This window comes from Biomphalaria glabrata, chromosome 3 (assembly GCF_947242115.1).
Source record: "Biomphalaria glabrata chromosome 3, xgBioGlab47.1, whole genome shotgun sequence".
Lineage (NCBI taxonomy): Eukaryota > Metazoa > Mollusca > Gastropoda > Planorbidae > Biomphalaria > Biomphalaria glabrata.
The window spans coordinates 17,094,431-17,120,337 of record NC_074713.1 but is presented as its reverse complement, the minus strand read 5'-3'; the positions used below and the strand labels follow the sequence as shown (position 1 = coordinate 17,120,337).

Genomic DNA, 25,907 nt, shown 5'->3' with positions numbered 1-25,907 from the left:
CCACTGGAGGATGCATCTAAAACCCAAGGTATGCCACTGGAGGATGCAACTAATACCCAAGGTGTGCCACTGGAGGATGCATCTAATACCCAAGGTATGCCACTGGAGGATGCATCTAATACCCAAGGTGTGCAACTGGAGGATGCATCTAATACCCAAGGTGTGCCACTGGAGGATAATTCGTTGAAGTACCCACCTGCTTTTGAGGTCAGACTCTTTTACAAAGCACGCCTCCAATATGGACATCATTTATGGATTGCCAATCTACTGTCGTAAACTCCTAACGCCAGTCGCGGAATGAGGAGCCTCGTATCACTTGAATCACAGCAAAACAAAACTACGTTGACAAAGTTTACTCAACGATCCATGAGCGAGATATAAACCTAAAACGAACGATAACTGCCTTTTTTTGAACTGAGCTACACTATAAAAGGGAGCCTTTGAGAATATTCATTGACTGCTTGAAGAAATATTTATTCAATTTTGGTGATAGGGAAAAACATAAGTTAGATACAAGATTGACTTGGAAACTAAAGTTAGCGTTCATTTAAAATCAAGAGCCAACGTTTGGAAGCAAACCACATTAGTTTTCTGAAGGATTTTGTTATCTGAAGATCTTTTTATCATTATAATATTATCAACACCTGGACACAATGTCTAAACTCGTGAGTAGTATTTTTTGTTCTGCAAATATTCATTGGTACAAAAATAAGTTTAAAAACAAAAGTGTTTAAGTAAGACGCGGTGATATATTCATGACAACTAACAGATCTGCACTGAAGTTAATAGAACAATGCAAATAAAAGTCAGATGATGTTTCCTTTCGATTCACCCATAGTTATTTAATTCTTAGGATGTTCTATTTACAACCTAGACTTATCGGTCAATCAATAGCGAAAATTTTGTAAAAAATACTAATTTTACTAAATAGAAAAAGAAACAACTAAACAAATGATTTTCCAAAGGTTACTAAACAAGCACAATATAAAATAAAAATAATAATTTAAAAAAAAGTTTATCTAAGGAAAAGAACAGCAAATCACAACCATATTGTTATGACTTTGTCATGCGCACCGCCATCCAAGATAGTGCAGAAAGAAGGTGCGCACTATCTGTGACCAGACAAGTCGGATGTTGACATGAGACTAACGATTTCCGCCCATAAAGAGAGCCAATATGGAGATGTTGTGCTCAAGGCAGATGTCCTTTGTGTTTGTGATGTTCTCGTGTAAATAAACATCTATGTCCTCGTTGAGTTGCCTCACTTAAGTTATTACAATTGGTTGTCAGAAGTGGGATTATAGGCAACTCAACGAGAGGAGGTAGGATTTACAATGGCAGCTTTGAAACGATTAGACCAACTCTCAGTTAGAGAGCTTAGGAAGGAACTTCGTAACCGATATGAGATAATTGGTGGTACCAAGGAGGTGCTTACAACTCGTCTCCGGCAAGCCTTGATAGATGAAGACGAAGATCCAGATACCTACTTATTTGAAATTGAACCGGAGATTTATGAGCTTATTGGCAAGATAAATGAAGCAATGTGTGAACAAATTAACAGTATGGGGAACAAGGTAGATAAAATGTTGTCTCAGCTGAAAGAAGGAGTTAACTCGTTTGTAAAGGAGCAGTTGCCTGTAGACTCGTTGGTTAAGAAGTTGCGTGGTCAAGACTGTGGTTGCACAAACAGTGGTGACGGAGACGCTGGGAATTTGAGCGCCGTCTGTGTCTGTGTTGTGGGCAAGTCTTGTGGTTGTGATTTTCAAGACGAGAAACGTGATGGCGATTGCTGTGATGATCTCAACGGGATGTACCGAGTCGAACGGAAAGAGACAAATGAAGTATTTGTTCCTGTTGTACCTGTTACCAGTACCTTAACTGAAGTCTGTTATGTGCCTGAAGCGGATGTTCCTGTTGTACCTGTTACCAGTACCTTAACTGAAGTCTGTTATGTGCCTGAAGCGGATGTTCCTGTTGTACCTGTTACCAGTACCTTAACTGAAGTCTGTTATGTGCCTGAAGCGGATGTTCCTGTTGTATCTGTTACCAGTACCTCAATGAGCCTGACGGAGCAAGACAACGTTGGGTCTGCGTTCGAGCCTGTTGCTGTGGACTTTAAAGACCTCTGCCTATCTGTCGGTGCTCACGAGGGAAATTCGAAGCTTGACAACAGCATCCAGAAGTTTAGCATGAACTGTACGTGCGGCGCTTCACACATAGAATTTAGATGCCAAGAAAACCACCAACAGCGCATATGTACTTCTACCATCATCATCGACATTGGCATAGATGAATGTCAATCAAATCACTCTAAATCTGAGCTGTCAAGAGAAAGACATTTTCCACTTGAACCTGAAGAGACCTATCTTCTGGACGTAAGACTGTTGTCTGAGGATGACTTCGGTGCATTGGACTTTGCTTGCAACGTGGCTGCAAGCGAACCTGAAGCTCCCTTGAGAGGCGTCTGTCGGGAAGGTCTGCTGAGACAGCGTGTCCGATCAACGGCTGTGCTGAAGAAAACAGTGCTCGACCCTATCTCTTTGTGTGGCAAACGGCCACGTGATTATCGCAACAACAGCCTGGTCAACTGGAGAAAGAGAAAGCGGCACTGGAAGAAAACAATGCGGATGGCCTCGTGGGGAACACGCTCCCTGCCGCCTGTGGCTCCCACTGATCGACCTCCACCTGAACTGTTAAACCTCAGCTGCAGTGTTTCTTTTCGGGACGAAAAGTGCTAAGACGGGGGCAATGTTATGACTTTGTCATGCGCACCGCCATCCAAGATAGTGCAGAAAGAAGGTGCGCACTATCTGTGACCAAACAAGTCGGATGTTGACATGAGACTAACGATTTCCGCCCATAAAGAGAGCCAATATGGAGATGTTGTGCTCAAGGCAGATGTCCTTTGTGTTTGTGATGTTCTCGTGTAAATAAACATCTATGTCCTCGTTGAGTTGCCTCACTTAAGTTATTACAATATTGTAAGGTTAAACTCCCTTTTTCTATATAGAACAAAATTAATTAATTACCACTAATTGATTAACTTTTTGAGTGATTCATGTATTTTCATCGACTATGAATAACTAAAATTTTCACTTAATTGGATAATCGGAAGTCCTTCTTCCCTAGTGCTATTAGAGTATGGAATGGGTTGCCTGAGCTAGCCAGGATTTAAGTCATTCGTTAATATGCATGACTGAATGCATGACGCGTAGGACGTAGCCTAATCATCTTCTTTTTTGAAGTAACGCCTGTATTACTTAAGATAAATAAGATAAGAATAGAGAAAAAACATGTACAACATTTTTACTAGACAGAGTGAGTTAATACAAGCTTTATAAATATATTGAAACCATATGGAGAATTGTGTACACTATTTCTTAATGTGTTTAAGTAGGTTTGTTAATGTGTTTAAGTATATCTATTAATGTGTTAAAGCATACAACTTGATGCGTTTAACAAGCAAAATCTTAAAAAATCCTTTAAAAAAACAAAACAAGGCGAAGAACTCCGCACTTACAACTATATCACTCAAGAATATAAAAGTTATTTCCCTTTTTGATATCATGCAAAATAATTAATTAACAATAATTAATTGACTTATTAGTAAATTTTTACTTGATTCATGTTTTGTTAGGTAGAATAAATAATTTTAAAAAGTTTAAACTTGATCCGAGAATGATGTGGGTAATTATTTAAGGGGACAAAACCCAACATATTTAAACATATGTTAATACTGAAGTATTGTTGGTTCCTAACAAAATAATTAAATACCAGTAATAAATTGACAAATTGTTGTTTGTTGTTTTTATTGATGCACGTATTGTCTACGCAAAGTGAAATTGTGCAAAGTTTCAAATTGATCAGAGAATGGGCGTGGGAGAAATAACTTGTTCAAACCTTTTGACAGAAAGAGAGTGAGTTGATATATGCATTGCATATTTGTAAAAATGTTTGTTAATGTATTAAAGCATATTTATTAATGTGTTAAAGTATATTTGTTAATGTGTCACGGTGCAGTGTTTCCCAGACAGTGGTCCGCGGACCACCCAGGGTACCGCGAAACGACCGAAAGGAGTCCGCAGAAAGAAGAAAATTGTATACAATTAAAATAACTTCTTCACTAAAAGCCAGCTTATCCTATCTGGTAATTTGAAGAATACTAATCATATCGCCCATCACTACTGTTAATTCAAGTTCGTCATAAACCAAAGATTTGAAGAAATTCCCTACAGGTCTTCACTTGGATATCCCTGACTGGGTCTTAAACCCTTTTGCAGGTGGACAAACTCAGATCCAAATGACAGATAAATTCATACTAATGCAGGAGCAACGTATTGAAAAAGATACACAAAAGAGGATCTTAAACCATATGTAAACAAGGATACCACATATTTTGGTCACAAAAAAACAACAAAAAAACATATTCCCAATTTCTATTTTACATTATGGATCATAGCAAAGAAGTTGTTGACTGCTTTTACATCTTATTTGGTACAACGTGAATTCATTGCGTAATGAACCTCAACATAAATGAAAGAAACCGATTCGAAATTTGTGTTGAGCCGGGGGGGGGGGGAACAATCATAACATTATATATGCCTTATTTTTTATTTTTTTAAAGTTATAATCTCAACAAACACTCCTTCTATACAATGATATATATATATATATATATATATATATATATATATATATATATATTTATATATTTATTAGCGGCCCCCGAAAGGGGAAAAGACGCTATTAGTTTTGTGCGAAATGTCTGTCCGTCTGTCCCGTTTAGATCTCGTAAACTAGAAAAGATATTGAAAATCCGACATCACAATATTTTAGACCATTCAAAGTTCTGATGCAACGGCTACTTTTTTTTTCTGAAAGCGAAAAATCTAATTTTTAAAATCAGTTATGCAAGCAGTTTTTTAAAGAGAAAAAGCTAATTATTATGCATTATAAATTAGACCTTAATGAAAACAAATAGTAATCTTGTAAACGTCATTTTTGTAAACAATTTTGTTATTGCGAATGTTTGTTCTTTTTTTTTTTTTTTTTTTTTTTTTTTTAAACTGAAGATTATGAAGATGATGAAAATGATGAGAGCCCAAGTCCAGGAGAAGAAGAAGATTATGATGAGGAAGCTGATCCTGATTTTAATCCTGAGGCCTCTAACTAAGCGGTTTCCAAGGATGCTAAGTTAAGGCATTTTGGCACAGGGCAAGCCAAATGAATGTAAACAGCAGTAGATTTCTTGCTTGAAGTTTCACTGTTTGTGTTGTGATAGTGAATGACAGAACAACATAATGAATACTTGCTTCAGTTGCTTTAACTTCAAGATAACAAAAATTCATTATTTTCACAATGTTTTTTTTCTTTGAGGACATTTTTCATGAAAATTTTGCCCCCAAAAAATTGGATTAAACAAAAAAAAAAAAAAAAAAAAAAAAGCATTCGAACAACAGATTGGGCCTTTTCAAAACAATTACATCAATTATAAGACTTCAGTTAGGCCAGGACAGGCGCGGTAGCTGAGCGGTAAAGCGCTTGGCTTCCGAACCGGGGGCCCCGGGTTCGAATCCTGGTGAAGACTGGGATTTTCTACTTCGGAATCCTTAGGCGCCTGTGACAGGTGGGGAAATGTGATGTGTGTTTGGCGCGTTTAATGTCTAGGGGATGATTATTTTTAAAGCTATCACACACCAACCTATCAGCATATGAATCGGGAGCAGACACGCAACGAGACGAAGCAATGAAAGATAGATACAAAAGTTAAAATAAAAGAGATATTTATTTACATAAATATACATATAAGAATAAAAAGGGGGAGGGTTTGCATCTATCTCTAGTGAATACTATGTTTAATCATCACTCTTGCACTTAATAAGAGAGTATGTCACTTTGTCCTCTGACTTAGCTGGTATTCCTGTTGATGTCGCAGCTGGCTGTGTCCTGGCTTGAGGTTCTGCAGCTGGAGGTGGCGCTCTAGCGGATAGAGGGACGCCGGTGATATAGTTCTTGTGGAGTCTCAATCCTCAAAATCTAATATCTGTAGTGGGCACAGTAGGGCGGGTGGCCGGCTACCGTGGGCACAAGGTTACTGCGGGCAGAGCTGATCTGCCGTGGGCAGCGTAGTTGTCAGGATAAGCCCAGTGAGTTGCAGAGGGTTTGGCGTAGCTATGACGTCTCACACAGATCTGGGTCTATAGGGACGTCGCACCTAACAAGTTCGGCAGGTGGGCTGTCGAATAGGCGGGCAATGCCGATAGCGCCAAGTAATAGAGTTGAGTAGACCTCAGTAGGCAAAGGCAGTGCTGAATAGCACTAAGCACAGATGCAGGTAAATAGATCGTTGATCCAAAATAAATAGGCAGGTAAATAGGCAATAGTTGAGTGGCGTCGAGTAGACACTGAACAGCAAATAGCAAATAAATAGTTGATCCAATAACTAAATAGGCAGGTAAATAGGCAGGTAAATAGGCTGGTGCAGTGCTGAATAGCCCTCAGCACATAGATAGTAGGTGATTCTTGATATCAACCAATTAGGCAGACACCTGAGGGAGGCACCAGGTATTCCTCTAGGAGAAAGAATGTATGAAGTAGTCCAGACTCGATAGCTCAGCTCGAATGAGAAAGAAAGAGGGTCTGATTTCATTTGGGTCTACTTTATATATGCCTGGAAAGTGCGGGCGGACACAGGAAATGCCCTAGGCTAAGTTTTATCTTACACGTGGGTGGATTTGACTCGAGGTGGGAGCCGCACCTTGGAATATCACGCGGTGTGTTGACCAGGGTAATCTCTTAGATCAAAGAGAGACGTGAGAGAAGGGGGGGGGGAGAAGGATTAGCTTGCATTCAAACCAAGGTGGTGTGAACCGCGACCGTCCTTCAGACATCCGGCGGGTAAGACAAAAGAGATTGTGTGTTTACCTTTCCCCGATCAAGGTCAGATAAATGAAAGGACGCGCCTTAGCTATCTCCAAGGTGGTCAACTAAGTCTAGCCTGGAGAGGAAAAGGTGGCGCGGGTGAAGAAATTGGGGTTAGGACGGGGAAATAATTGAAATAAAATAAATAAATAATGAAAAATAATAATTAATGCTGTGATAATTTAGAGTGACTCTGACAGCGAGTTTTTGACTTGTCACAGCGCCTCTGAGTCCATCCAGCTCCAATGGGTACCTGATATTAGTTGGGGAAAAGTAAAGTCGGTTGGTCGTTATGCTGGCTACATGACACCCTCGTTAACCGTTACATCATCTGCCCTACAGACCACAAAGTCTGAAAGGGGAACTAGTTAGGCCAGATTCACATCTAACTTTGCATTCACTTGCACCTATCCTTTGATCTGCTGGACCGTTGGGGCACTACACAAGATCTGTCAACCTTCTTTCTCTATTCTTATCTCTCATTTGTCTTTGATATAATTCATATGGATGTTCTTTCTGAAAATATTGAAGCCTGCCTGGGTGGATCACTTTGGGGGCCGATTTTGAGTTTGTGTTTCCACACAAACTGTCTTTGTAATCTTGTTTATTTATTTGTTACTTATATAATATGCATTTATGTAGCTTTTTTAGTTAGGGGTCCGTGGGTAAGTTTTGACTATATGAAGGGGTTTCCGGGTCAAAAACGTTTTAGAACCTCTGTCCTAGTGTACTACACAAATGGCTTTCCAGCCTTCTTATAATTTATTTCTAGTTAACCAGTGATCTTTACTTTCAATTATGAAAATAAATGAAAATCAATTTTTTTAGGTGAGCCTGGTCGGCTATTGATAAATAAAAGTCGAGTAATTTAAACGAAAGAGTATCAATAGCTAAATTCTGTTGTGTATATAACATTGTACATAACATTGTACATAACATTCTTTTGTTTTATCTAGTCAAGTTTATTTCTGCACATATCTAAATCTAGATCTTATTGTAACTCTCCTCTAGATTTAGATAATTGTCAGCGTGAATGTGTTTTTTTTCTTTATATCATTGTGATGTGGGATGTATAATGTATTTTTCTATTGGAAGGAGCCAACAAAAGTATGAATTGTAATGCTGGCTGTTTCACTTAACATACAAGGGCCAAAAAATGTGTCGTTTGGGGAGAGGAGTTTCATTTAAAAGTAGTGTGTCTATTGTATTTTGTGGGGGCTTTATGATGCATGCTACAACTGATTGGCCTAAGAAGTGTTTGTGTATACTTTATACAGACATACCTATATCCCAAAATGGAAATGTGTATTCCCAGACCTAGAAATGTGTATTTTGAGGGGCAAATGAGTATTTGGATATATACAAAGAAATATCCTCACATAAGAGTGTAATCCATACAATCATTCAAACCATAGACTATATATTACATGGACTGCCAACACTAAGGAAACTAAGCATAAGTTCCATTCACCGAGGCGTCCTTGGTTGCGTGGTAAATTGACTTCCGGTAGAATTTGTTACTATATAAAGAAACTATTCCCGAAGATTTTTACCATCAATTTTACAGCAAATCATAAATGGAAACTTAATTGTCATATACGATGTTACAGAGGTAAGTGTGCACAAATCAATTTGTGACTTAGATCTATGACTATAAAGCTTTGTAACTGATTTTCTTAGCCAATATAGATAATTAGCCAAGCCTGTATTTCGTGTATTCTTGTTTACGACATTAATTGTCTGCTAATTGGTGCTGCCAGTTTGGATTATTTGTTTTTCTTTTTTTTTTTTCATCACATTTGATAATTATTATCATTATTTTTACAATGTATATTTTAAATGTGATAAGCGATTTACTGAAAGAGTCAATACATTTCTGAGAGTGTCATTTATTAATTTTGTATATAATGGGTGATATAGGCCTAAGTTAAATCTGTGAATGAGTCAGTCTAAATAAAATAACAATATAGTGAGTCAATAATTTTAAGCCTACAATCTTACATCTTTACCAACTTTTGTTCAGATCTACAAATATTTTTTTTATTCAATTTGATTTTAATTTCAAGATAATGTGCATTTTTATCTATAGTAATGGAAAATCAACCTTAAAAAAAAATCAACGATGTATGTATGACTAACTGAAAAATCTGCATAAAAATTTCGGCCTTCAAGTTTTTAGTGGTTTTTTTTTTAACTAACTAGAATCCCAAATAACATCCAATTCTTCTAAAAGCTATAAAAAGATCTGATATTGTTTCGAATATATTCGCCCAATAAAATTTTAGAATCATTAGGCTCTTCTTCACTAGAAAGTGATTGTACACATAAACATGTAGACTTTCACCCAGATGTAGTGACCTATGGCTATAAACTTTATCTACAAATACGAACTTACACACAACACACTACTACACTACTATATATATATATATATATATATATATAAACACTATTTATGTAAATGCCCATTTTTAAGTTTGTAAAATAATAATTTGTTTTTATAAAAAATCTGGCTATGCCTATAGTACTCTTAACAAAATTATGACTAAAAATATTATGAACGTCGAGTCTCTAGATTCACCATCTTTGTGTGTCTGATAAACCCAGAGAATGAAGATATAGAATCTATATAGGCCCCCTATTATATAGAATCTAGCTCTAGTTGACTCTAGACTAGATCTAGGATAATTTCAAGTCTAGATGTTCAGCTTCATCTTACCTTGATCATGATGATTAATTTTAATCTGACTTCCTGACTTGTTAACTTAAACTTCGTCTTACTTAGGCGACTTAGCCCTTAGCCTGCCTTAGGCGCCTTAGCCTTAGCTTCTTCATATGTGAATCATGAATGGAAGTGCTTGGCTCACAGTGTCACAGATCGTTCTTTAAACTATTTGAAGATCTACTTTATCTTTACTAACGACTCTAATCTATATATAGTTTATATCTATATTTTATATGATAATAATAGACCTAGACTCTTATACTTATAATAAAGACAAAGTTATTAGATCTAGAATCTGTATCTAGATCTATTCCCATTTGTGATTTATACACTACAGATTTAATGTTTCTGATGAGCAATACTACTATCTACAGCCATGCCCATTAACATAGGCCCTACTCATGTACTACATCTAGCTCTTTTGATCACAACTCATATCTTGCCTAGATATAAACAACTGTACTAGATTGGACTAGACATTCTAATCGGTTCTATTTTCGTTTTTCATTATTCTCACATATTCTAGTAGGCAATAGGTACCAAATTGTGCTATTTATTCACTGTAGATCTAGATCTTAACTTTTCTCTTAACTACCAAAGAAGTACACAAAGGATGTTGAAAGGTACCCAAAGGGCACTAATTGCTACCATTCAATGTGTGGAATCAAGTATTTACCCAGATACTGCCACAATATGCTCTTATTGTTTTCAAAGGAGTTTTCAAACAGTGCCAGAAGCTGTATAAATACATTTAACAGTAAGTTTTTAAGTAATTAATCATTTATTTTTAAACATTATGTAAGTCTATTTTAATTGTAAGAATCCATGTGCTATTTTATTTAAAGCTAACTTATAGGTGAATATTTACACAATATTGTTGTTATGTTGTAAATAAAACATATTATATTCCCTCCAGCCTGTGCAGGGTATTTCTAAAGTGATAATTTTCTCATGCAGGCCAATACCACTCTTTTGTTATCCAAGGTGTTTTCCTTCAAATTATACTTTCTTGCATAAGAATTAAATATATTATGCAACAATTCTCAATTAGAAGTACAGATTAACCAGTTATCTTGGTGGAAAAGGATGTCAGATGAGTTGAGAAAATGCTTAAAGAAAGTCTTTACATAATTCTTTGAACTAAGTCACTATAAATATTTTGGAGATTTTTTAAATTTAATTAGAATTTTATTATTGCTCACATTAAAAGCAATTGTTCTTTTCTTTTCTGCAGATGTATATTTCAAGAAGAAATGATGTTTTCTTATTTCTAAGAGTTTATCAATAGGATGAATGCCACAAAACTCACTTGTTATGCCAGAAACTCTTCCTACGAAACTTCCAGTAAGTAAAAAAAAAAGTAAAGTTTCCCTTCCAGACCTTGTGATCGATAGGGCAGATGATGTAAAGATTATCTGTTTCTGACCATTCTGTTGCCTACGGTTAACGAGGGTGTCATGTGGCCAGCACAGTGACCAACCGCCATTACTTTCCCCAACTAATGGCAGGTACCCATTAGAGCTGAGTGGACTCAGACTCAAATTAAAAATTCCAGTCTACACCAGGATTTGAACCCCGGTCCCTGGTTCGGAAGCCAAGCGCTTTACCGCTAAGCCACCAGGCCTCCTTCCAGTAAGTAGGGCAGCTTAAAATTTAATACTTTTATCTTAGTGCAAAAAGAATAAAAGCTGTCTTCAAATTCTCCCTTTAAATTTGCAAAGATATGTTTATAATGTAATGTATGCAGTAAAAAATTATGTTTCAAACACTCAGTACAATATTCAATGACTCTCTTTATTTGGGTTACCTCAGCATGCTTGTGCAGAAAATTTCCTGAATTTTTTTAAAAATCTGTTCCCTTCACTTTCAAGTGCATTTAATCATTCATTAAATTTTCATAATATTACTGAATATAATGTCAAAGATTAAATATTGTTATTATTATACTATTCCTTTTTTTTGTAATATTTTAGTTTCATAATATGTTCCCATAGCATTTTTGTGTAAAACCTCTAATATACTTTACTATACTCCTAATATACTTTTTAAGGAACTGTTTTGTTAGATGTTTTCAGAATTGATTTTATCCGTAAAGGACTTGAACATATGGAAGTTTGGTACTATATGAAACTAAGATTGAATTGGTGACTTGTTATGAATTTAATGTATGTTGTTTCTATTCCATCAACAGTACTAAAATTTGTCCAGTGCCTGTGATCCTCTGAGTTGAAGGAGAATGTGCTCCATAATACCTACTAGGAGCTTGCTGATAGCTGGAAGTTCATGAATACTATGTTGTCCTTGATTTGATGATTCTGAAAACTACCATTTCTGAAGACTTGAGCATTATTTCTATAATTTAAAAAAATCTTTTCAGGAAATATTGTGTTTATAATATTAAGAAAGTGAAGATAATATTGTTCTTACTAATATTATTGACTTATTAAAATAGAAAGCACATCATTACCAATATTCACTTGTCAATAAATGTTAGCATTATTCAATTTTTAGTTGCATGTTCAGACTATTAAATTTTATTATTTAAATTATAGCAACTTTCTCTTTCAGTCCAGCTTAAGATACATTCCTGTAAAAAGTCTATAATAATAAGTTAATGTCGATGTAGTATTGTTCAGACACTTACAAGTTTAATCATCTATACTTCACAAAAAAAAGTGTTTGAATGGTTTTCATTTGTTTGTACATCAAATATGTATTAATATAATTATCATTTTTAGATGAAACATTAAATACTGAAGATGACCATCTCAATTTCTGATGTAGGCCTATTCTCATTTCATGAAATAAACAGAATATTATCTGAAATTTCATCCCTTCATGGTAACTGTAACTGGCTTCATAAAAAAATGGAGTGATGACTGGGTTGACTATACATTTTTGTATAAATAATGCATCAATGAATGTAGCTTATACTGTTCTTTTCCTCATCTTGAAATGTGTGGACTGATAATTAGCTGTTGCATGATACTCTAAATGACAAATATCTTCTACTCATTACAATAGCATATTTCCATGCTGTTTGGCTAAGTGGAAGCAGATAAAATTTGTTCCTCTATTACCTGTAAAATCTCGAAATTCATGAGCAGCTGAGAAAAAAAGAAAAGAAATTCAAACTAGTTTAGACATGTTATAAATATATATATTTGCTAATTAAAAAATGTAAGACTACTTTATGTTACAACAATGGACAGCATCTTTAAAGTTGATTTCAATGCAATCACAAGAAATAATTTTTTCTCTACAATTAGGCCTGCTTTAATGATTTTTTTTCATGTAAATAAATTTTATGCATAGGATTAAATATAACATGTACTTAAGGAGATTTTTTACCTATTATTTCACAATTACAATTTAAAGTGATACATGTATTGATAACACAATGTTATTGGAGAAAGTAAAAAAAAATCTCACTTGTAGTAGATCCCTTTCAATTTGAAAGTTAGTGACAATCAAATCAGGTTTGTGGAAGTAGTATGCTCCTTAAGTAAAAAAAAACAAAAAACAACGAAAAATGCATTATAAAAAGTTTTCGCTTTAAATAAAATTTCTCTTGGGTGACTTGAGTAGAAAGTAATAGAAATATGAACTTCATTTAGCAATATGCTCACACTAAGCAGAAGTGGTTTTTACTAGTGAAAATTGTCTGTCCAAATAAGCTATTGAAACTACTGTTAGCTTCACATGATATGAACTGTAAAGTTTGACAGTTCTTCCTCTAAGACTTTTAGGTACCGGTATTATCTATCAAGAGCAGGGTAAAACAAGGATGGGTTTTGGCCATCAACACTATTCGGAATTGTTTCGTCTGTACTCTCATAGCGCCTTGGAAGATGGAGTAGGCCCTATATATCCACAGTAGATCGGATGGAAGGCTTCTTAAACTGGCTTGACCAAAACGAGGAAACTACATAACCTGATTAGGGAACTGATGTTTGACGACGATGCTGCTCTCACTACCTTTCGCAGTAATTATTACAAAGGCTAGTCAGCTTCGACAGCTGCAGATCAATAGTTCAGTCTTACAGTCTTACAATAACTCTCACCAAGACAGAAAAAAGGGCATAAAAAGTCAACATCATCAAACTTCATTTGAGTGAGGGCTTGAGAGGCTCAAATCTTCTCTTGCAAAAGCCCTGGACAGAAACCCTGCTGTATTGCGTAGTGCATACATGTCACCATACAGATCGAGAATTTTTGGTTCTGTCCTGTTGAGACGGAGATCAGCAAGTCTGGGGCAGTCAAACAGAAAATGAGGCACGGGGGCACCAGGATTCGAAATTTGGCCATAGCCGTGAGAAACATGAGGCAACAGGACAGTGGCCTGTCCTGCACTGTGTTATAATAACTTGCCATAAAACATCACAGAATGTACTTTTTCTATTTTATCAACGACAGCATCTAAATGCCAAACATACTTTTCTTACATTTTTCAACTCGGAGAAAACTTTACATCTAGACTTATTACTTTTACTTTAGGCCTACACATAATATAGGACTTTTTTACAACTTATAAACGAAAGGTCATTTTAGCCTATTATAGTAAGAGCATATAGATCTAAATTTACCGGGTTATCCTTCTGAATAAGTCTTACTATTTGGTTTATATATATATATATATATATATATATATATATATATATATATATAGGCTATGCTCTCACAAGAACCTCAGTTCAATCAATGTCGTAAACAAGAAAATACACGAACTACAAGCTTGGCTAATTAGTCTATATTGGCTAAGAAAATCAGCTATAAAGCTTTACAGTTATAGATCTAAGTCAGAAATTGATTTGTGCACACTTACCTCTGTAACATCTTCTTTAACAATTCAGTTTCCATTCATGATTTGCTGTAAAAGTGGTGGTAAAAATCTTCGAGAATGGTTTCTTTATACGTAAAAAAAAAATCTACCGGAAGTCAATTTACCACGCAACCAAGGACGCCTCCGTGAACGGGACTTGTTTATTGAAAAATATAGGCTTAGTGCGTAGAGTTGGCAGTCCATGTAATATATAGTCTATGATTCAAACACATAAAATACAAAAAGTTGAAAGCTAGAAAAAAAGTTACAAGAATTCTGTAAAAAAAATATTCACACATTAAGTCTCTGTGATAGATTTCTCTGGAATATGTGAGAATGCTGCCGTTCTTTGTCTGGCAATGATTTATGGTCATAATGAATAATGATTTATAGTGTTTTATTCCCTTTACAGGCAAATTTGTTTCCAAAGTATGCTAAGAATGGAACTATTTTATCACATTTTGAAAGAATTCAGCTTTTCTTTCTTCTTTCAGACCATTAATTCTTTGCAGGTTGACAATGATAGCTTGGCACCTTCCACACTCATCTATATTAAGGGTTTTCAACTGAAGCGCGGGGATCTGCTTGTAGAATATAAATTGTTAATTATTGTAATGAAAACATAGAAGGAAAAAAAACATAATTCTATAATAATATAAAACACACAATTATTATAGTATTTATTATTGGTCATATAGTAACGTTATAAAAAAGGATAGAGCCTATTTTTCTGTATAATGTTGTTATTATATAATGGTACATTCAGATTTCAGAACCGACTATCCTGTTATTTATTTTTTTTATTTGTAATAAATGTACTGATCTACGAGGTATTTTGAATTAGAACCTTTGTCGAATTTTATGTGCATCCATGAATGAGAAACATGCATTGACTGCTGATTGGCATCACTACCAACTTTATTTCCTAATAAGCCTTCCTTAAATTTAAATGATTGATACCACATTATACTACATTGTTGACTTTCCACCCATTTTCAATTTCCAGATGCTGTGTACAGTCTTGTTGTTTGTAGCACTCACATTGAATATCCAGCGTGCGGACGCCGGTTATGAAAATTTGAGGATCTTCTGCAGCACGCTCAACCAGACATTGGAGAACACTAACTCTTGCTATGAGGCTCCTCGTCTGCTCGACTTTTCTTCACCTCACCAGGATGTTGACATGTTCATCCTAGCCTATACTTGCTGTCTCAACGCTCATACCGAGGTCATTACTGTCACTTATGACTACATGCCGTTCCTAGAATTTGAATTCCTGGGAGACATCATAGTGATGACCAACGAGATCACACTGATAGACATTGCCAAATTTCTGCAGATGTGCAATAAAGTTCCAAATAAGCCTTACCGATTGTCTGATTACAACTTTTGGGCGGGAAAAGGCAGAAATGAAAGCAAGTGCAAACGCATATATGCTAAATGAATCAGTGAATTATTGGCCCTGAATAATACGTGCTTAATGAACTAGCCTACATTTTTAAATAAAGAAGTAAGATCAGCTAGACTCGTCTCGTACTTCACACTTTATTTTTTTTTTATCTTTAATTTTTGTGTGTGCAGATTTCGCTAGTTTGTATTGATAATCAAAATAATTAGGTATTGATTGGGTAGGGGCCTACTGGAATTTGAAAACATTTCTCTAGTGCAAGGAGCTCCTGAGGTGGAGGGTTTATATTGTTCAAAATGAAACAAGTGCTAAATAAAACAAATATAATATATTTTGTTTCTTTAGATTTATTGCATATAAAATTGCAGGTTTTATTTTTATAAATGTATGTTCGTGTATAATTTCAATGGCTGAGATTGTGGGAAATAAATAACGTTACATTTCTTTCATTCACGTGCACTCTTACATTTCTTGTAAAAAAAAAAATTAAAAAATTTACAAACAGATATATATATAGTCTTCTCAGCAAGCTCAACAACGCTGCTCAACTAATAGGTCTACTAAACTTTTAAAAGATAAATTTGAAAAAAAAGGGAAGTAATTGATTTAAAAAAATGATTTAAAAAATTTAAAGATTGTCCCCTCCTTCCCATGAATTTTTTACATCTGTTTGTAAATTTTTTAATTTTTTTTTTTTAACATGTTTCGGATGTTCCTTCAGAGTTGAAGATAATCTACTTCCTAATCCAAACTTCCAGCAAGACAACGGGGGATGGGAGCGGGCAGGGTAAGAACCCAAGACCATCGAGACGACTGAACGAAAGTCCAGCGCGCATACCGCACGACCAGGCATTTAGCAATCTACTTAAGATTTATAAACAAGTAAAATAATTTCATAAAGCATATAGGCCTACCTAATGAAATCGATTCAAATATTTTGAATTAATCGTGAAATTAAGTTTTAATACAACTAGACTGACAATAAAAATTTGTGTGATTGGAAATTTGTTAAATTTATTGTTTTGTTTAGCGCAACTTTCAAGATTGTAGCATGCTCAATGCAACATGGTCCAATCACTTTTGTGGACCAGTTTGAGAATTATACTTAGTACAAGCTTTGTTGTTTTAAAAAGTATTTTTTTTTGTATTTTGCTTCTTTCCTCTACACCGTGTTCCTCTTCCTGACGTGGAAAATCTTTGACTATTTTTTGTGTTTCTTGTTTTGTTTTGTTTTTGAAACCGTCCTCAACGCACGAGTGATCAGGAGGTTAAAAACTGCCAGGAACACAACGCGTGTTGTCCAGGTCCGCCTGCTTTAATTATGGTACCGTCACGTTCGCTATCAGGTTACTTTATTAAGTTGAACAGGCCATCTGTTACCTGGAAGGTGTATTTAACTCTCCATCTGATCCCACCACCATCCCCTAGCTCCATATAATGTGTATGCCTCAACATGTGTGTGTGTGTGTGTGTTTACATACATTGACATATTCGTAATCATTTCGAATAAAAAGAGTATCGATGATGTAACTCTCATACATGTGCAGGGCACGTTACACCACTATAAACGTCAAACGTAAACTTTTTGATGTGTTCTTTGATTAGATTCCCTTGCGTATATATATATCAGGTATAAGTCTACTTCCTACAGAAAGCGTTTTCTTGTTTTATGTGTACTATTAGTTTTTCAAAAGTTCAGCTTTTCGTAACGGAAATTTGGTTACATTTTTTTAAAACATCTGGAACTATTCCAGAAACCTAAACAAAATAAATCTTTGTTTTACTGTGTCATGTGTTGCAAGAAAGTCTACATTAAAAGCAATATAGGCAGGTACGTCTCTGACAGGAAAACAATATTTTCATAAAGTGAATTGTACCAAAGACTGAGATTGAATATTTTATCAATCTAAGGTAAAATTTTATTCTTTGTAAATTTAAGATTTATAAGTTATTTTTTTATATACTGCACAGCGAGCATCCGAATACCAACATATTGTTACGAATCTCACTATCCAGGCTCTCTGCAAACTGCACCATACACCACCAACGTAAAGAACTTGACAACTCAGGGCTCCAAAGTAACGTAACACATTTAATAGTTGAATAAATAACAGCCAATACTGTACAATTGGCAACACGTACACTGTGCAAATATCTCTCCGATAACACCGTTCCGTAGTATCAACTCTTGCACTGGCCTCTCCGTCTCGTTCCGGGCTTGCACTGGGTTCAACAGTTCAGGACTGACTTCACACACTAGGCTCGTTGTGTCGGACTCGATCGCAGACCAAGATCAAGACGCCAGCCGTCTCAACTGTACTTGACAGTACTCCGCACTGAACCGTCGTAATGCTCCGTACAGAACCACACCGCTGAACTGTGCTGTAGTCGACCGGACTGTAGTGAACCGGGCTCTGAACCCCTGCCGTGAACCCGCTTTCTGAACCGTCTTGACTGCGACACCTCCGCTCTTTATATAGGGTCCCTACTGGCCTTCTAGAACCGGACAGAACGTCGCTCGACCATTCTGGGACGCTCCTGAGCTCTGTTCACGACGCCGATCCTACTCGAACCTTCATGTTGTTAACTCGTTTCGGCCGATCGTCGTAACTCGTCACGGTTGACCGCTCGTCTAGCGCTGGCCTGGGGCGATTTGCGTCGGCTGACTACACTCACACCACTACCCCCATCTGTGCCACCACCAGGTTTATAACAATATTTTGTAGGTAAAGTTTTTGTAGGCTAAGATAAACATCTGCCTTCTATGCGCTCTGGACTTCCGTCTCTGCTTAGACGTGGTGTAATTGTATCAATCAGTTTGGATCAGTCATGTAATTAAATTGGTAATAGATTTATTTTAGACTAACAATATTAAATCTGTGTGATTAGCAATATTTTTACCAATTGTTTTTGTTTAGCGCAATTTCATGTCATTTGTTTTCTCAATACGCTAAGATTGATATCACTATCAAGATATCACTTGATTGGACCAGTTGGAAAGGGGAGGGGGGAGACAGAATGGGGAAGGTAAATGTTACCGTGATTGCTTTTTAAATGCATTTATTTAAAAAAAGTTGAAATACCTAAATTCGAGCTCTAGGCTTCAAGTCTCCTCAAGCCAACACAATAGTCACTAGTCGCCGAGTCAGTGAATCGCGTATGAAAATAGAAGGTTTTATAGTTATCTATTCAGGGCCGGCCTTACGAATTGCGACGCCCAATTTAATGGATGCATAACTTCACAAGCGAATTGTTGTAATCTCTAAGCTATAATAGCAAAGTATAAAAACTAATTTTTCCAAAACATCATTACCATTAATAATATAATGACACAGAATAATTTAAAACTGGGTCTTTCCTGCCTTCTTCTTAACAAAGTCTGTTAGAAAATTTATGTCTCTGCTTAGCAAAGTCTGTTAGAAAATGTAAGTCTCTGCTTATAGGAGATTCAATAGATAAAAGTGCTCAATTGTTACATCGTTCTTGATGAATTACTGACCTAAGGTTTTGATTTATTTGAGTTTGAAAAAAGTTTCTTTCACCAGAAGCGACTGTCACTAGAATTGTCACCAATAATCTTAAATATATCAGCAAATTAGGGAATGCAGTAGAACTATCATTATAAGCAAGATATTCAAACAGTTCCTTGGGCATTTGTTTCTGAGCAGGCAGTATTGGCTTTACTGTCTCCATTTCTTCAGAAAGCATATATCCATAAATCATCTTTGTCTTTTGAGATGTTTGTCAGAGCAATCTCAAAGTCGGCTGAACATTTTCTGATATTATCCTTTGCCATATTCTGAAAATTATACAGAAATCCAAAGAACTGCATAAACCCTGGTTGAAGATGCTGCAATACCTTGTCAACAACTTGGTGGGAAAAGTTCATAACTCTGTCTCGGGTTCTGAAATGGGTTAATGAGAAGATTCATAAATAAGCATTCTCTCTTTCTTCTGTTAAAACACGGGGTTAACTTCTAAGTCATTAGTAAGCTCATTGGCACCAATCAAAACAGCCTCAAAGCCTATCTCTCGGTATGTCTTAAACCAATCGCACAATCCTGACTTGATATAAACCTTGTAATAACAAAACACAACAAAAGATTAAGGGAGAGTGCGGAGCTTTGTATGGTTAAGCTGACTCATCTGTGAGAACTTTTTTTTTAACAAAAAGAAGTTCAGGCAGAAAGAGAACTTAAATCGAGTCCCGGCAGACAATAGCTTTATCTGCGTTAAATTAAGAATTATTCAATAACAAAACCATCCGGTTTCTGTTGATTACTAGTGTGAGCTGGCGCTCCTAGATCTAATTTTTGACCTATTTTTATCTTTATTTTAATTTGTAAAACTATATAGGCCAGTTAAATATTTAATTTAGTGTCTTTTTAGTTTATATAGTTCAGTGCTGAGTATATTGTAATTTCCGCTATTTATAACTTTCTGCTGTAGTACTGTCTGCTGCTAGTAGCTTACTGCTGCTGTAGTTCTGCCTGCAGTAGTTCTGCCAAATAGCTGCTTTATTGTTGTAAATGTTATTGGGTTTAGTGTTGGGGTAATTTAGTTGATGGTTGGTTTAGTTAGTAACAGTTAGTTTGTTAGTGCTTGTAGATGTAGATTTAGCAACATAGATCCAGAGGCGGCAGAGGGTTTTGGTTAGTGGAGTTGTTAGGTTCAGTTAAGTAGGGTTGATTAGTTGTTTAGTTTTTGTTTATTTCTAAGTTTATATAGTTGTTTTGGTTTAGTTGTTTCCGTAAAGTTTATTTTCATTTTCGTATTCACCTATATTTTTATTGCTTTGTAAGTTGGTTGTAAATAAAGTGTATATAAGTTCTTTTTATAAATTTAGTAGGTTGTTTTACTTTTAGTTTTTTCTTTTAGTTAGCTAGTTTAGTTTAGTTTAGTTTAATTGTGCTGTCTGGTCGCTTAGGCAACTCTAGCCCCTTGGTCGCAGACCGAGGTGCACAGATTGGGCCCACCCAGTAGAGCTACCACCTGCCTACTGTTAAATGAATAAATGTTGAGCAGATAACAAAGGGTCTCACTCAGTAGCGCCTCATGACCTGCTCACACTAGGAAGGATAGTCGACACTGTTTTTATAAGCAATATACCAAACAATGTACTCGGTACTGTAGAATCCCATTAGAAGTTATGATACCATTTCCTATGACAGAAGTTTTTTTACGACGGGCTACGCTATGCCATCCCAGTGACCAATTGTAAAAAAAAAAATTAAAGTTCATAAAAATCATTTGATCAACAACCAGCCTCGAATTAATGTTAGTGCGCACACATACACAAATCTAGACCTACCCATCAAGCTATTGAGTTGCTTTTTTTTTGCAGACGATACAGGAAGTAAACTAACGCACAGGAGGATGTTCTTTCAGTAATCAACTTGACAACTGATGTTTCTTTTAAACAAATAAAATATTTCAGTTGTCACTTGCATAGATTATAAATGTTAGTGAAAATGTCGGATACCACAGATCAAAAGATTTTTATTTTACATGTGAATGGTCGTGTGGTATGCGCTTTGGACTGTTGTTACAATGGTCGTTAGTTCAATCCCTACCGCTGCAACCCACTGCCTTTGTGCAGGAAGTTTGGGCCTGGATGTAATAATCTAAAGTTCCGTAGTATTCATTGAAAGGAAAAAAATGAAACGAATTTTTGGATGTAGAAGGAGGTAAAATAACAAAACATAGAAATACCTTTAATAAAAAAAAACAAGCATATATTGAGTGATATTGTATCAATTACTTTGACTCAATCATGTGATTAACTTTTTACAGCTCTGGAGTAATCTAGACCATGGAACTATACTAACAATAATGAATTTGTGCGATAGGAAATTTTAAAATTATTTTTTAAGTGCAACTTTCATTCTTATAGCATGCTCCGTGCGCTATGATCCAATCACTTTTGTGGACCAGTTGAAAAAACGGAGTGGGGGGGGGGGGGTATCTGGGAGGTTTCCGTGCGCTTTTTAGAAAGCTATTTAAAGAAATTTGTTCGATTCTGAATTAAAAATCGAGGTCTCGAACCTCTATTATTGATATTATACGTCGGTCTCTGAGCCATACAAGTACTACTAAAAAAGTTTTATGTTGTAAAATAGTTATGGTTTAATTTTTTTTTAGCGAACGACCTAATTCTCTACCCAAAGACTATCTCCCCTTAGCTTAGCACACTTCAATCTAAAACAAAACTAATTATTAGAGACTAATGTTTGTGTGTCATGAACAATGAATAATTGTGCAAAGTCTCAACTTGATCCGAGAATGGGAACACAGAATAATACTTTTCACGTAAATACAATTATTTGTTTGTTTATTTGTTTACTACAGATAGTTTTCGTCAAAATACATCAAAATATTTAAAAGAAAAAACATTACACCAAACTAGATATGTAAACTCGCGCGTACGTATATGTTACCGGCAAAGAGCGAAATACAGGCATTCTATAGAATGCCGGTCGTTTTTAGGCAAAGTATGAAATAAATCTCCATTTCCTACTCTGCCTAGGCATTCTATAGATTGACTAGTTTTTGTCTGGCAAAGTAAAAAAAAAGTAATTTAGAAAGATATTTATGTATTAAATATAAATGAGTTAAAACAACAACAACAACACATAAACAACAGAATTACTGAAGACTAAAACTACCTTTGTAGAGCCCCATGTTTTTATACCCAGTATTTTGTTTCTTAATGTTTTCCTAAGTTGAGAGGTCCCATGGACATATTGTGTATGTCTTCTTATAACTAGTAACTAGTAAGTAATACACTACTATCTTTCAACGACCCTAATATTCTATTATTGGCTTAACCATGGTTAAATAACATTTTAGTTTTATGTTCTTATTTGATTTATAGAAATTTCTTTTAATAAATCCTAATGCTTTGTTTGATGTTTTGATAGTTTCATCAATATGGGGATTCCATGACAGTTTTTCATTTATTATAACACCTAGGTATTTTGCGTTTTTAGTCTGTGTTACTGGTTAACCATGAATAAGATAAGTGGAATTAATTTGTTTTAGTTTTTTTGTTACTCTTAATAACTGACATTTTTCTGGATGGAAAGACATGCTCCAATTTGATTTCCTTTTCTGTAATTCATCTAATTCTCTTTGTAAAATTTCTGAATCTTGTGTTGTTTTTATTGTTCTATATATTATTGCTATTTGTTTTCTCCCTATCAGAAAATCTTTAATCCACTGATGCAGTGGACCATCAATGCCAAAATATTTTAATTTTTTAAAGCAAACTATGGCGGTAAACTTTGTCAAAAGCCTTGGAAAAACTAGTAAGATAGCATCTGTTTGCTCACTTTCATCTAAACCTTTTGAAAAATCATCAATTAATCCTATTGTGTTTCATATGATCTATATTTCCTAAAGCAATGTTGCTATGGAAGGACATTATGTTTGTCTAAGTGGTTTATGATGTTACTACATATTATGTGTTCTAAGATTTTACATGTGATGCTGGTAAGTGATACTGTTCTGTAGTTTCCTGGGTCAGATTTTTCTCCTTTTTTAAACAATGGGGGTGACATTAGCTTCTTTCCAGTCCCCTGGTTAAGAGATGCCTGAAAAAGTATTTTGAAAACTGTGCTAGCTCATTGCTTAGTTATTTGAGTAATCTAGCTGGAATACCATCAGGTCCAGATGCTTTATTTGGTTAACTAATAGTTTTTGGAGTCCCTTTTCTTGTACTTTCATATTTACTATCTTTAAATTAATCAAATATTTTTTTTGTAAATCTACAAAGTGTATTTTAAAATAGCTTTATACATGAGGAAATAATTTTTTTTAGTTTCTTCTAAGTAGACTAAAACGATAAATAAAACAAGGTTACAAAGACAGTTTGTGTGGAAACACAAACTCAAAATCGGCCCCCAAACTGGTCCACCCAGGTAGGTAAAAAGACAGGTTTCAATATTTTCAGAAAGAATATCAGAGTGAAATTCTATCAAAGACAAATGACAGAGAAAAAAAAATCAGAAAAATTGAGCTGGTAAAACTGTCTACACGCAACATCAAAATAGAACTCAGAGTTATTCATTAACTCTGAATTGCTGCTCTTGTTTTTAATATTTTTTGTTAGTTTCTTCTTAAATACAAAATCAATATAATAATGTTCTAATCAACTTATATAATGAAAGAATAATTTTAAGACTCTGCCAACAAAGCATAGACCAATCTACATATTCTATCTTTATGCATTTATTTTGCATTTCCAAGTTTCCTTTGTTCTTACACATTATCTAATGTTGAAAAAAAAACGCTATGAGACCCACTGAGACTTACCAGACACGTTGAAACCCATAGGAGGACAATAAAAGAGATAAAACCTCACCAAGTGTGAGCAGGTCAGGCAGGCGTGAGTGGGAGAGAGAGAGGGCCTATTCTCTGCTGCTCAACATTAAAATTTACTAACAGTAGGCAGATGTTTGCGCTACTGGGTGGGCTCAATCTGTGCACCTCGGTCTACGACCAAGGGGCTAGAGTCACCTAAGTAACCAGACAACTAACTATACTAACTTAAATGGAAACAAGATAACAAACTTTAGTTTAGTATAAATAAACAAAATGAAACTTTATTTACATGGAATCAAATAATAATAAAATATAATATATACACAAACCACTACAAACTACCCTCTAAATCTACACCACTACAAACACTAACAAACTAACCAAACCAACTATCTGACACAAACTGATCAAAACAACTATCTAACTAAATCACTAAAACTACTACACAAGACCTAGATCTACCATATCCTACTATTACACTCATAACACTAACACTAAAACAAGAATATCTTATCCTTAGGCTCAGTACCTTACTATTCACTAAGAACAGAACTGAGAAACAGACTATAAATATAACTAAGTATACTAAGGCGATAATAAAGAAACAAAATAACACTAGCTTAAGCTTCCCTAGAATTAGATCTAGAGTAGATCTACAGAAACAGTAGGCTAACAAAACTACCAATAGCAGAAACAAAGTAACACTAGCTTCCCTAGAATTAGATCTAGAATAGATCTACAGAAACAATAACAAAACTATCAATAGCAGAAACAAAATAACACTAGATCCTAGATTCCCTAGAATTAGAATAGATCTAACAACAGCAATTATAAACAGCAGCTAGATCTATAAGCAGTAATATTCAACAGCAGCAGATAAAAGCAGCAGTTAAAAGCAGCTAAAAGCAGTAACAATAGCAGGGCGTCCCAGGTACAGGAATAAAGATATAATTAGATGACAGACCACAACGATCTTCAGCTGTCACACAGACAGATATGGTACTGACCACTGGTCAACTGTACACTGAACTGTTTTAAAAACAGCGTGGCATCACTTTTTATACACAAAAAGCGGAAGTACAAATAATAAGTTTGGCACTAGCCTATAAAAATAAAATATATAAAAATATAGCTCTGGGAGCGCAAGCTCACACAAGGAGGACAGAAGATAAAAAAACAAGACAAAGTGAACGTTAAAAACTAGGCGTTTAAAGTATTTAATGAAAAATGTTGTAAAGTCAAAGGCTGTAAAATTATTTATTATGTTTATAAGCACTTTTGTTTTCAATGGCCAAATAAGTGTCAATATTTCAGACAAAAAAAAAATTGCACTGAAGCCTTGTTTAACATGATCAATTAACGTTTTCCACGATCATCACAACAATACGTGTTATCAGCTTGAACAATATCTAGTCAAGTGATTCCTTCCTAGTGGCTGCCTGGTCGTGCGGTTTGCGCGCTGGACTGTCGTTCGGATTTATCGATGGTCGAGGGTTCAAATCCTGCCCGCTCCCATCCCCCGTCGTCCTGCGGGAGGTTTGGACTAGGAAATAAACTATCTTCAACTCTGAAGGAACATCCGAAACATGTAAAACATTTTACAAAACAAACAAACAAACATAGTTGTATTTGCCTTGATTACATAATAGACCTTTTTTCTTTCGCCTTTTATACAACACAATAGGAAACATCTTTTGTATCAACTTTTT

At 35.2% G+C, this 25,907-nt stretch overlaps 2 protein-coding genes and 1 long non-coding RNA gene across 5 annotated transcripts in view; 1 reads left to right on the top strand and 2 right to left on the bottom strand.

Moving 5' to 3' along the window:
- LOC106056919 (centrosomal protein of 128 kDa-like) overlaps window positions 1-25,907 on the bottom strand; it is a 107,272-nt gene that overhangs the window by 5,405 nt on the left and 75,960 nt on the right. Inside the window, exon 28 of one of the 2 annotated variants that reach the window (XM_056023744.1) lies at window positions 14,710-15,049. The exons of the other annotated variant lie outside the window; for it this stretch is intronic. Within the exon in view, the coding sequence (XP_055879719.1) occupies window positions 14,915-15,049 (135 nt within the window). The 3' untranslated portion in view covers window positions 14,710-14,914. Of the gene's footprint in view, window positions 1-14,709; window positions 15,050-25,907 lie in introns of those variants that run through there. 2 annotated transcript variants of the gene reach the window in all.
- On the top strand, window positions 281-15,993 carry LOC106056944 (uncharacterized). Of its 2 annotated transcripts, none has more exons than XM_013213897.2 (2): window positions 281-665; window positions 15,475-15,993. In XM_013213897.2, exons 1-2 carry the CDS (start codon window positions 654-656, stop codon window positions 15,910-15,912), a joined length of 450 nt encoding a protein of 149 aa, XP_013069351.2. In that variant the 5' UTR covers window positions 281-653; the 3' UTR covers window positions 15,913-15,993. The 2 variants fall into 2 exon arrangements, with proteins under 2 accessions (XP_013069351.2, XP_055879724.1); XM_056023749.1 differs by lacking the exon at window positions 281-665 and adding an exon at window positions 7,895-8,028.
- On the bottom strand, window positions 11,854-14,694 carry LOC129925156 (uncharacterized). The gene is made up of 3 exons (XR_008776935.1): window positions 14,472-14,694; window positions 13,079-13,146; window positions 11,854-12,753 (listed from the first exon to the last, which is right to left on the bottom strand). It is a non-coding gene; the product is annotated as an uncharacterized LOC129925156 (long non-coding RNA).